This window comes from Thunnus maccoyii, chromosome 5 (assembly GCF_910596095.1).
Source record: "Thunnus maccoyii chromosome 5, fThuMac1.1, whole genome shotgun sequence".
Lineage (NCBI taxonomy): Eukaryota > Metazoa > Chordata > Actinopteri > Scombriformes > Scombridae > Thunnus > Thunnus maccoyii.
In genome coordinates this window covers 5,355,484-5,368,769 of record NC_056537.1, presented here as the reverse complement: position 1 = coordinate 5,368,769, position 13,286 = coordinate 5,355,484, and the positions used below count along the sequence as shown (strand labels likewise).

The window sequence follows — 13,286 nt, the reverse complement described above, 5'->3', positions numbered from 1 at the left end:
ACATGAAGAATTACAACAGAATCTGACACATGAAGTCTGAAATGACTTCTGTCTATTTGACTTTACACAACTCAACTGTGCCTCCATAATAAAGACGTAATCCAGCATAGAGAGGCTGAGTGAATGTGGTCTGGACTCTGTGGAGGAGAGTCATGGTTTCAGAGACGCTGTAGAAGGACAGAATACCTGCTCTGTGATCCAGGTACACTCCTACTCTGGAGGACCGAGGACCTGAGACGGGAGTTTTGATGTTGTTGAACCAAAATTCATAACTGTCAGTGTTACAATCTAACATCCAAGATTTGTTATTAAATCCAAATCCACATTCATTCGACTTTCCTGCTCTGCTGATATTCTTGTATGCGACTGCTACATAAACTCCTGACCCGCTCCACTCCACCTCCCAGTAACAACGTCCAGTCAGACTCTCTCTACTCAGGACCTGATGATATCCAGTGAATCTGTCTGGGTGACTAGAATAAGACTGTTGTTGACTCATGAATGTTGTTTTTCTGTTCCCCTCAGATAATAACAGATGTGTGTTTGCTGTGTTTGGATCCAGTGTGATTTCATGTGAATATTTTAAGAATCCAGCTCTGGTCTTGGGTTCTGCTTCTGACAGTAAAACGTCCACTTCAGTCACTGCCAGTGAGATGTTTGTCCATTTCTCCCTCAGGATGTCCTGTAGTTGATCTCTGAGCTCTGACACAGCTGCTGTCACATCCTCAAAGTATGTCAGAGGACGGATATTGATGCTGGATGAGTCTGTAGATGCACTGAGTTGTGACAGTGAGGGGTAGTTGTGTAGAAACTGGTTGTGATCCTCTGTGTGTGAGAGCTGCTTCAGTTCAGCATCTTTCCTCTTCAGCTCAGTGATCTCCTGCTCCAGCTTCTCCTGAAGCTCTTTGACTCGACTCACTTCAGTTTCCTGCTGGGATCTGATCTGCTGCTTCACATCAGAGCTTCTTTTCTGGATGAGACGGATCAGCTGAGTGAAGATCTTCTCACTGTCCTCCACTGCTTTATCAGCAGAGCGATTGACGGCCTCCACCTCCTGTTGAAGCAGCTTCACATCTTTCTCTCTGTCCTGGATTCTCTGCTGGATGTTTTGTCGACTCACCTCGAGCTCTCTCTGCCTCTCAGTCCTTTCTGCTGCAGCTGAGACTGTGTCGTGGCCTTTATGTTCCTCCACAGAGCAGAGATAACAGATACTCTGCTGATCAGTACGGCAGAACATCTTCATCACCTCATCATGACGAGAGCAGATGTTCTCCTGGAGCTTCTCCGAGGGGTCGACCAGCTTGTGTTTCTTTAGTGGAGCTGCATCATAATGAGGCTGCAGGTGTTTCTCACAGTAAGAGGCCAGACACACCAGACAGGACTTGAGGGCTTTCAGCTTCCTCCCAGTGCAGACATCACAGGCCACATCTTCAGGTCCAGCATAGCAGTGATCAGCAGGAGCAGCTTGGAGTCCAGTCTTCTTCAGCTGCTCCACTAAAGCTGCTAACATGGTGTTTTTCACCAGGACAGGCCTCGGTGTGAAGGCCTGTCTGCACTGAGGGCAGCTGTAGATCTTCCTCTGATCCTCTTCATCCCAGAAGCCTTTAATACAGCTCATGCAGTAGCTGTGTCCACAGGGAATAGCCACCGGATCCTTCAGTAGATCCAGACAGATGGAACAAGAGAAGATTTCTCGGTCCAGCTGATCTTTCTGCGCCATTTCAGCTCTCAGTGGTAACGACTGTCTTAGTTTCACTTCCTGAGAAATGAAACAAGTTTGAGCTGCGATCTGAACAACACGTGTTTCTGCAGGAAATGGAGCCTGACAGCTCTTGTGCTACATGACATGTTGGTTACACCCATCTTCAAACTGTAGATCTGAAGGGGAGGGAACAAGGAAATATGAGCACAGAGTGGAGCTTGTTGTGTTTGAGATCAGGAAGAAGAGGGAGGGATTATCAAGCGTTGATTCATTTCAGGTAGAGGAGCAGTTTTAAAGGGATACTGGCTGCTTTTCATTTGGCTAACGTGGCTCCAGTGTAACCTGTTAATTAATAATTTCTACATATTGATCGCTGCAAGGAAAGCACCTGATAACAGCTCCAATGTTTTATTATTTGATTATAGATCTACAGCAGCGTCTGTCTGTCACAGAATAAGACACAAATAGACAATTAAATCTGTTAATTACTGAAAGAACAGAACTGACGTAAAGGAGCAATAAAAACAGCTGCAGCCTGCAGAATATGTTTAAATCAAATATTGCTCATTTAGTTTAGGTAAAACAAAAATCTTAACACAATACTAATAATCAGTGGTACATTTACTCAAGTATAATTTTGAGGTACTTGTACTTTACTTGAGTATTTCCATGTGATGCTACTTTCTACATTTCAGAGGGAAATATTGTACTTTCTACTCCACTACATTTATTTGACAGCTTTAGTTACTTTTCAGATGAAGATTTGACACAATGGATAATATAACAAGCTTTTAAAATACAACACATTGTTAAAGATGAAACCAGTGGTTTCCAACCGTTTTGGCTTTTAACGTCTCACAAAAAGCAGTGTGTAGTCGGGTCATTTATTGAAAAGGATAATCATTTTGAGTCATTGTTTTTTTTAAGAAAATAAAAGAAAACTTCCAAATTCTCTGATTCCAGCTTCTTAAATGTGAATAGTTTCTGGTTTCTTTAGTCCTCTATGACAGTAAACTGAATATCTTTTCGTTGTGAACTGTTGGTCGGAACAAAACAAGACATTTTTCTGACATTTTATGGACCAAACAACTAATTGATCAAAGGAGAAATCAACAGATTAATCGATTAACAGATTAATCGATAATGAAAATAATCGTTAGTTGGAGTCCTATTCTACAGGTTTATGTAAAAGTGTGTTTCCAACTTGAAATTGAAACACCAGATTTCGAAACATTTTTAAATAAAATAAAAATTTGGCCATATCTCATTTATCTGTTGTGTTGAGTGAATTTTCTTTTCAGCATTACCTAAAATTGAATTTTATGTTCCATGCAGTTTTTTACAGCTGATAAAATTTGTCCTTTTATTGATTAGTCAACAGAAAATTAATCTGATTCACAAATGTGAATATCTGCTGGTTTCCTTATTGCTGTTTGATCTAAAACTTAATATATTTGTCTTTTGGACTGTTGCTATTACAAAACAAGCTATTTGAATATATCCACTTGGGCTTTAATATATTATAATAGGCTTTTTCTATTTTCTGATGTTTTGTTGACCAAACGATTAATTGAGAAAATAGTCTGTAGATGAATTGATAATAAAAATAATTGTTAGTTGCAGCCCTACACCTTTGTTACATGTGTGTAGTTAACCAGACTTACTAACGTTCATAACTAACATTTAAAATTGATATAATAACTCTTTATTTTTTAGTTGCATCATGTATTTTACATTATTTGATGTTTCTTTTTGCAGTTTATAGCATGCCATGTCTTTTTTTTTTTTATCTTGCTTTGCTCATGAAGAACTAATTAATCTTGTGCTGTAGGTGGAGGTGTGAAAATCCTCTTTGAGAATGAGCTCGGTGTGACAGATTTCCACCTGCCCAACAAAAGCTGCATCCTGTACGTGTCGGAGTGCGACATCATTGCAGGAAACGGCTACAAGAGGAAACTGGTTCGCTACAGAAATGTGAGTTTAATGAATTTTTTGCTAAAAAGATGACGTGTTGTGATGTATCTGATATGAACCACCGTCCCTCCTGATTTGAAGGCCAGCAGCAGCTTCCAGCAGCTGGTGCTGGTGGAGAACACCAGACTCAGTGAGCAGTACTTCTCTGCTGTCCAGAAGTTTGTGGTGTTTGACCTCGGCCTGACTCTCCTGCCGGTCAGCGGGCAGACTGAAGCCTCACAGCTCATCACTCAGATGGTAAAACAATACTTTACACCTACAATAAATATGACTTTAATTTGTTGATACAGTCAAAGGGAGATTCAACTCATCAGTCTTCATTTTAAGGCTGTAGCTTGTTGTTAAGAAACGTCCTGTTATCAATGTTCAGTCAATGTCTCGTTCCTCATTACTAATGTAGTTTTTCTGTGTTTGACGTACACTCACCGAGCACTTTATTAGGAACACCTGTGCAATCTAATACAATAAAATACAACAGCTCTGCTATAAATTCTACTTTTATGAAGCTTCTACACTTTCAGTTTTTGTTGACATTGTCAGAAAGGTGATAATTCTCCTTTATGTTTATTATTTAGGTCGTAGTGTGTGACGATGGTGTTCCTAATATTTTGTCCAACCCATTAACATACATGAGGGGGGGCAAAATATTAGGAATCATGGTGAAAATAATGCACTTATGTCGCCTGGGAAGCAGAAAGAGGAAAATATTTTCAAAGGGGGAAAAAAAGATCTGCTTCAGCGGGATCTCACAAAGCTTTTGTGATGTAACAAAAAACATATAATAAACTAAATCAAAGAAAATTTCTTTGTAATTGAGGCCCAGCTTGACATAAAACTATGAACCGCTCCCATGCATGTGTCTGCTCCATTGTTGTTGTTTCCATGGTGACCAAGTAAACCCAAGAACACATTGACCCAAGTGAAAACTTTTGTGAGATCTCATAAATATTATTTATGGTTATAGGTTACACAATGATTGCTCGTTTATGTAGCCGGAGACTCATTTAGTCTCTATTTGTTTTTGCATGAAAGAGTCAAAAACAGATCTTTGGTGTCAGAGGGGTAAACATGTATCTAAGAAGCCGAACCTACAGCTGTCTGATGCTGCTCTGATCCTCTGCAGGTCCATGTGGAGAGCAGGGAGAACCCTTTCAGGCGGAGGAGTGCGTCTGGGCTGTTGGACCCCCTGGTCCTGGCCCTGGTACAGCAGGTCCCGGGGGTGGGCAGGGTCAAAGCTCTGGCCCTGCTGCAGCATTTCCCCAGCATCCAGCAGCTCTGTAACGCCGCCCCCGCCGAGCTGGAGCCCATCGTGGGTCAGGCTGCCGCTCAGCAAATCCACAGCTTCTTCCACAAAGCCACAGCTGCTGGAACCTGAAGGCGCTCCGCATGGATCCAGTCTGGGTCTTTATTTAACCAGAAAGGTTTGGATCTAATGATACTGGTCACCTGAAACATGCTCCCTGGTCGCCGTGTCTGCTGCACAGGATGTGAGGAGCTTTAGATTTAAATGACTGCTGGGACACCACCAAAAACTTTATCAGAAGCACTTTGTCTCACATGAGCATTATTTACTTGAAAGATTACAATGTTGAAAATCAATATTTGTCCTGTTATAAGTGTACAAACTTTAAGAAATATTTATTTACTGTTGATGTCACTTTGTGAAACTGATGTATGTTATGAAGTAAGCAGATGTTTTACATATTTTGTGGTTTAAAATAGAATATTTTACTTTATTTAGGGATGATGTCCATATTCAGTACCAGTCAAAGGTTTGGACACATTTCCTCATTCAGGAGAATGGAAGCTGTGTCCAAACTTCTGACTGTATATGTGATTAAAGATAAAGCAGTGACGGGGAGTCAGTGGTTTGTTGATATGTGGACTGATTGGCACAATAAATCTATATTAGAGGTCTGTCCCCTTTCTTGTTTTCTTATTAGTTCTGATTAAAGGATCAGGCTGTGATTTTCTATATTTTTCTTATTGTCAACAAATCTCATGTTTGGATCCAAACCAACAATGAACTGATCTACTAACAAGTATTGTGTGTGTATCCAAAGCCTGATATATCTGATTCCTCTGTGTCGTAGACCTCCGTTGTTGTCCAGAAACTATTATAAACACATCAGTGAACCACAGCGCTGCACTGGTTCACATGTTCCTTCATCATGAACAGAGTGATGATTGTAGTTTATTTAGAACCGGCTCCAAACACTAATGACCAGGCTTTTTAAATATAAAAACTTTTTTTTTTTCACAAAATCAATACCAGTATTTTTAGGTTTTTATCTTTATCAACAGTCATATTGATGAACATTTCATATTATTCTGGGAACATGAACTGTTTGGAATACTAGAAGGTAACTCTAAATTGATTACAAATCTTTTAATATAATAAATTTCATATGTATAAAAGCAAATTTACAGATAAAAAGTTGAATTTCTTAAACAAAGGAGGACAAACAGTTGATTCAATTTGATTTTCCTTTAATCCAAAAGCTGTAGAAATAATTAAAACCATTTTTTTGTTTAAAATCTTTGTGTGAACTGTAACTCTCACCAACTCAGTTTGTGTTACTGCATTTATATTTTAATTTGAGTCAAAATAATCGTTAGTGGGATCAATTCATTGTTGGTTTTGGCCTTTTCGTGGGATTTGTTAACAATAAGAATAATTCAGAATATCACCAGACTTATGTTTTAAGGGAAAAATCAGGTTGTGGTGTAAAGTCAGATATGTGTAGATATGATGGCCAGTACATATTTTATTGAATAAATGACTTTTAGTGTAACAACATCAAAAACATTTAGCCAAATTGTCCTAATGTCTACTTCATAAATCTAAGAACACTTTTTATGCAAACATGTACAAAATAAATACCAGTGTTATATGGGATTAACTTTGTGTCGACAATTGAACAAAATCTTCCAAGAATCAAAAATAAATAAATTGAAAACAAAAATAAAAATGATGTCAAAGGCAAAACTTACAATAAAACTATACAAGAGTGTTAAATTTGATTACATTTGATTAGCCAGAGTCTGTGTCGTCCTCTTTAACCTGGAGACATCAAACGCACCAAATTCCATTCAGAAATATTAATATATAAGATTGTTTCGTTTAAAAGGAGACAAACACACCTGGTGGAATATGACTGTATACATTTTCTGTATGAAACAGCTCCAGTCTTTAATTCAGCTCAACTGAAAATCATCTGTTTAAGCTGCTCACACAGCAGGGCATTGTATTTATCTGCAGGATAAACTGACATTTTACAGGAATAAAACCTGCAAACAGGATGTTACTGATGCTGACATGAAGAGTGTCTATTAAAGCATCAGAAGATTATCCTGAGTCTAAAGTTGACACCTACATTTATCGTGTTTTCACGTTTAGAAGGCCTGAATTCACAATATAGTAGATTTTGAGGTACTTTTACTTTACTTGAGTATTTCCATTAGATGCTACTTTATACTTCCACTCATTTCAGAGGGAAATATTGTACTTTCTACTCCACTACATTTATTTGACAGCTTTAATTACCTATTATATCAATAATATATGTATTGTTATAGATTACACCATCCAACAGTATAAGGTGTTAAAATTAGCTCCACCTGGGAAGCATTAACATGTTTTAGTGAAGAAAGCTGAAAGTACAGAGACTGACTGACAAACGTTTGTCTGCTCTGAACATGAACTCTGTACTTTGTGGTGTTTCAGGAGGAAAACTGCCTCAAATAAACTCTCATTTTAGTTTCACATTTTCTCCACAAGCTTTGAATGAGATCCTGAGATGAAGACAGAAGAAAACACTTTGCTCACTGTTGAAATAATAACTTTATTGATTATGTAAAGCTTCAGATTGTTCACACATCTGATCAGTAAAGTCTGTTAAATGACTCTTGTTCAATGATTTCATGTACAGATTCACTTCATCCACACAATCAGTTAGTTTAACCCAGAATGTACAAGAACATAATAAATGATTATTATCATGATAATTACAGTTTGATTGTACATTTCTTTATGAATTTACAAAGTGATGAGAACAAAATATCAATGATGAAGGAAGTTCTGCTGTTTTCTCTGTTTAAGACGCTGAAGTGGAAGAGAAACAACAGCACACAAATACATCAATACAAACATGAAACTAACATTTAGAACAAAGAGAAGTTCACATTTTCATCTAAAGAAACGTCAGTGAAGGTTAAAAACATCATCATGAGCAGTGATAGCCTCCATGGATAAAAACACACAGGAAAAAGTCACATTTAAAGAAACTGAAAACATTAAAAGAACAACAAATGAAAAGAAAATAAGTGTTGACAATCCCAGTTTGATTGACAGCTGATCTCTGTGCAGTTCAGAAACACCACAGCAACGAGCTCTCATAAACAATGGAGACAAAAAACATGAAGAATTACAACAGAATCTGACACATGAAGTCTGAAATGACTTCTGTCTATTTGAGTTTACACAACTCAGCTGTGCCTCCATAATAATAAAGCTGAAGTCCAGCATAGAGAGGCTGAGTGAATGTGGTCTGGACTCTGTGGAGGAGAGTCATGGTTTCAGAGACGCTGTAGAAGGACAGAATACCTGCTCTGTGATCCAGGTACACTCCTACTCTGGAGGACCGAGGACCTGAGACGCGAGTTGAGATGTTGTTGAACCAAAATATATAACTGTTAGCAAAACAATTTAACATCCAAGATTTGTCATTAAATCCAAATCCACATTCCTTTGAGTCTCCTGCTCTGCTGATATTCTTGTATGCGACTGCTACATGAACTCCTCTCCCGCTCCACTCCACCTCCCAGTAACAACGTCCAGTCAGACTCTCTCTACTCAGGACCTGACTGCATACAGTGAATCTGTCTGGGTGACTAGAATAAGACTGTTGTTGACTCATGAATACTTTTCTGTTCTCCTCAGACAAAAACAGATGTGTGTTTGCTGTGTTTGGATCCAGTGTGATTTCACGTGAATATTTTAAGAATCCAGCTCTGGTCTTGGGTTCTGGTTCTGACAGTAAAACGTCCACTTCAGTCACTGTCAGTGAGATGTTTGTCCATTTCTCCCTCAGGATGTCCTGTAGTTGATCTCTGAGCTCTGACACAGCTGCTGTCACATCCTCAAAGTATCTCAGAGGATGGATATTGATGCTGGATGAGTCTGTAGATGCACTGAGTTGTGACAGTGAGGGGTAGTTGTGTAGAAACTGGTTGTGATCCTCTGTGTGTGACAGCTGCTTCAGTTCAGCATCTTTCCTCTTCAGCTCAGTGATCTCCTGCTCCAGCTTCTCCTGAAGCTCTTTGACTCGACTCACTTCAGTTTCCTGCTGGGATCTGATCTGCTGCTTCACATCAGAGCTTCTTTTCTGGATGAGACAGATCAGCTCAGTGAAGATCTTCTCACTGTCCTCCACTGCTTTATCAGCAGAGCGATTGACGGCCTTCAGTTCCTGTCTAAGCAGCTTCACATCTTTCTCTCTGTCCTGGATTCTCTGCTGGATGTTTTGTCGACTCACCTCGAGCTCTCTCTGCCTCTCAGTCCTTTCTGCTGCAGCTGAGACTGTGTCGTGGCCTTTATGTTCATCCACAGAGCAGAGATAACAGATACTCTGCTGATCAGTACGACAGAACATCTTCATCACCTCATCATGACGAGAGCAGATGTTCTCCTGGAGCTTCTCCGAGGGGTCGACCAGCTTGTGTTTTTTAAATCTAGGTGATTCATAATGAAACTGGAGGTGTTTCTCACAGTAAGAAGTCAGACACACCAGACAGGACTTGTGGGCTTTCAGCTTCCTCCCAGTGCAGACATCACAGGCCACATCTTCAGGTCCAGCATAGCAGTGATCAGCAGGAGCAGCTTGTAGTCCAGTCTTTTTCAGCTGCTCCACTAAAGCTGCTAACATGGTGTTTTTCACCAGGACAGGCCTCGGTGTGAAGGTCTGTCTGCACTGAGGGCAGCTGTAGATCTTCCTCTGATCCTCTTCATCCCAGAAGCCTTTAATACAGCTCATGCAGTAGCTGTGTCCACAGGGAATAGTCACCGGATCCTTCAGTAGATCCAGACAGATGGAACAAGAGAAGGTTTCTCGGTCCAGCTGAACTCCTTTCTGTGCCATTTCAGCTCTCAGTGGCAACGACTGTCTTAGTTTCACTTCCTGAGAAATGAAACAAGTTTGAGCTGCGATCTGAACAACATGTGTCTCTGCAGGAAATGGAGCCTGACAGCTCTTGTGCTACATTACATGTTGGTTACACCCATCTTCAAACTGTAGATCTGAAGGGGAGGGAACAAGGAAATATGAGTACAGAGAGGAGCTTGTTGTGTTTGAGATCAGGAAGAAGAGGGAGGGCTTATCAAGCGTTGATTCATTCCAGGTAGACGAGCAGTTTTAAAGGGATACTGGCTGCTTTTCATTTGGATAACGTGGCTCCAGTTTAACCTGTTACTTAATAATTTCTACATATTGATCGCTGGAAGGAAAACACCTGATAACTGCTCCAATGTTTTATCATTTGATTATAGATCTACAGCAGCGTCTGTCTGTCACAGAATAAGACACAAATAGACGATTAAATCTGTTAATTACTGAAAGAACAGAACTGACGTAAAGGAGCAATAAAAACAGCTGCAGCCTGCAGAATATGTTTAAATCAAATATTGCTCATTTAGTTTAGTTAAAACAAAAATCTTAACACAATACTAATAATCAGTGGTACATTTACTCAAGTATAATTTTGAGGTACTTGTACTTTACTTGAGTATTTCCATGTGATGCTACTTTATACTTCCACTCCACTACATTTCAGAGGGAAATATTGTACTTTCTACTCCACTACATTTATTTGACAGCTTCAGTTACTTTTCAGATGAAGATTTGACACAATGGATAATATAACAAGCTTTTAAAATACAACACATTGTTAAAGATGAAACCAGTGGTTTCCAACCCTTTTGGCTTTTAACGTCTCACAAAAAGCAGTGTGTAGTCGGGTCATTTATTGAAAAGGATAATCATTTTGAGTTTTTAAGAAAATAAAAGAAAACTTCCAAATTCTCTGATTCCAGCTTCTTAAATGTGAATAGTTTCTGGTTTCTTTAGTCCTCTATGACAGTAAACTGAATATCTTTGCGTTGTGAACTGTTGGTCGGAACAAAACAAGACATTTTTCTGACATTTTATGGACCAAACAACTAATTGATCAAAGGAGAAATCAACAGATTAATCGATAATGAAAATAATCGTTAGTTGGAGTCCTATTCTACAGGTTTATGTAAAAGTGTGATTCCAACTTGAAATTGAAACACCAGATTTAGAAACATTTTTAAACTAAATAAAAATTTGACCATATCTCATTTATCTGTTGTGTTGAGTGAATTTTCTTTTCAGCATTACCTAAAATTGAATTTTATGTTCCATGCAGTTTTTTACAGCTGATAAAATTTGTCCTTTTATTGATTAGTCAACAGAAAATTAATCTGATTCACAAATGTGAATATCTGCTGGTTTCCTTATTGCTGTTTGATCTAAAACTTAATATATTTGTCTTTTGGACTGTTGCTATTACAAAACAAGCTATTTGAATATGTCCACTTGGGCTTTAATATATTATAATAGGCTTTTTCTATTTTCTGATGTTTTGTTGACCAAACGATTAATTGAGAAAATAGTCTGTAGATGAATTGATAATAAAAATAATTGTTAGTTGCAGCCCTACACCTTTGTTACATGTGTGTAGTTAACCGGACTTACTAACGTTCATAACTAACTTTTAAAATTGATATAATAACTCTTTATTTTTTGGTTGCATCATGTATTTTACGTTATTTGATGTTTCTTTTTGCAGTTTATAGCGTGCCATGTCTTTTTTTTTTTTATCTTGCTTTGCTCATGAAGAACGAATTAATCTTGTGCTGTAGGTGGAGGTGTGAAAATCCTCTTTGAGAATGAGCTCGGTGTGGCAGATTTCCACCTGCCCAACAAAAGCTGCATCCTGTACGTGTCGGAGTGCGACATCATAGCAGGAAACGGCTACAAGAGGAAACTGGTTCGCTACAGAAATGTGAGTTTAATGAATTTTTTGCTAAAAAGATGACGTGTTGTGATGTATCTGATATGAACCACCGTCCCTCCTGATTTGAAGGCCAGCAGCAGCTTCCAGCAGCTGGTGCTGGTGGAGAACACCAGACTCAGTGAGCAGTACTTCTCTGCTGTCCAGAAGTTTGTGGTGTTTGACCTCGGCCTGACTCTCCTGCCGGTCAGCGGGCAGACTGAAGCCTCACAGCTCATCACTCAGATGGTAAAACAATATTTTACACCTGCACTAAATATGACTTTAATTTGCTGATAGTGTCAGAGGGAGATTCAACTCATCAGTCTTCATTTTAAGGCTGTAGTTTGACATAAAACTATGAACCGCTCCCATGCATGTGTCTGCTCCATTGTTGTTGTTTCCATGGTGACCAAGTAAACCCAAGAACACATTGACCCAAGTGAAAACTTTTGTGAGATCTCATAAATATTATTTATGGTTATAGGTTACACAATGATTGCTCGTTTATGTAGCCGGAGACTCATTTAGTCTCTATTTGTTTTTGTATAAAAGAGTCAAACACAGATCTTTGGTGTCAGAGGGGTAAACATGGATCTAAGAAGCCGAACCTACAGCTGTCTGATGCTGCTCTGATCCTCTGCAGGTCCATGGGGAGAGCAGGGAGAACCCTTTCAGGCGGAGGAGTGCGTCTCGGCTGTCGGACCCCCTGGTCCTGGCCCTGGTACAGCAGGTCCCGGGGGTGGGCAGGGTCAAAGCTCTGGCCCTGCTGCAGCATTTCCCCAGCATCCAGCAGCTCTGTAACGCCGCCCCCGCTGAGCTGGAGACCATCGTGGGTCAGGCTGCTGCTCAGCAAATCCACAGCTTCTTCCACAAAGCCACAGCTGCTGGAACCTGAAGGCGCTCCGCATGGATCCAGTCTGGGTCTTTATTTAACCAGAGAGGTTTGGATCTAATGATACTGGTCACCTGAAACATGCTCCCTGGTCGCCGTGTCTGCTGCACAGGATGTGAGGAGCTTTAGATTTAAATGACTGCTGGGACACCACCAAAAACTTTATCAGAAGCACTTTGTCTCACATGAGCATTATTTACTTGAAAGATTACAATGTTGAAAATCAATATTTGTCCTGTTATAAGTGTACAAACTTTAAGAAATATTTATTTACTGTTGATGTCACTTTGTGAAACTGACGTATGTTATGAAGTCAGCAGATGTTTTACATATTTTGTGCTTTAAAATAAAATATTTTACTTTATTTAGGGATGATGTCCATATTCAGTACCAGTCAAAGGTTTGGACACATTTCCTCATTCAGGAGAATGGAAGCTGTGTCCAAACTTCTGACTGTATATGTGATTAAAGATAAAGCAGTGACGGGGAGTCAGTGGTTTGTTGATATGTGGACTGATTGGCACAATAAATCTATATTAGAGGTCTGTCCACTTTCTTGTTTTCTTATTAGTTCTGATTAAAGGATCAGGCTGTGATTTTCTATATTTTTCTTATTGTCAACTAATCTCATGTTTGGATCCA

At 39.3% G+C, this 13,286-nt stretch overlaps 2 protein-coding genes across 2 annotated transcripts; one reads left to right on the top strand and one right to left on the bottom strand.

The window, feature by feature from the left end:
- On the bottom strand, positions 1 to 9,979 carry LOC121897272. Its single transcript, XM_042411665.1, has 5 exons — positions 8,158 to 9,979; positions 5,123 to 5,187; positions 4,769 to 5,040; positions 3,739 to 3,884; positions 1 to 1,759 (listed from the first exon to the last, which is right to left on the bottom strand). The coding sequence occupies exons 1-5, from the start codon at positions 9,814 to 9,816 to the stop codon at positions 53 to 55; spliced, it is 3,849 nt and encodes a 1,282-aa protein (XP_042267599.1). The 5' UTR covers positions 9,817 to 9,979; the 3' UTR covers positions 1 to 52.
- Positions 9,980 to 11,614: 1,635 nt separating this feature from the next.
- LOC121896859 (Fanconi anemia core complex-associated protein 24-like) lies at positions 11,615 to 13,189 on the top strand (the record flags this gene model as incomplete). Its single annotated transcript, XM_042410900.1, has 3 exons — positions 11,615 to 11,761; positions 11,843 to 11,998; positions 12,396 to 13,189. Coding segments are annotated over 3 exons (555 nt in total), but the record flags the coding sequence as incomplete, so codon positions are not given.
- Positions 13,190 to 13,286: the final 97 nt, after the last annotated feature.

Coding starts and splice junctions, on each gene's coding strand:
- LOC121897272 (XM_042411665.1), bottom strand. CDS start 9,816: ATGGCACAGAAAGGAGTTCAGCTGGACCGAGAAACCTTCTCTTGTTCC. Junction 3,885..4,768: donor CAGAGCAGCATCAGACAGCT/GTAGGTTCGGCT, acceptor GTGAGGCTTCAG/TCTGCCCGCTGACCGGCAGG. Junction 1,760..3,738: donor CCTTCAAATCAGGAGGGACG/GTGGTTCATATC, acceptor TTCATTTCTCAG/GAAGTGAAACTAAGACAGTC.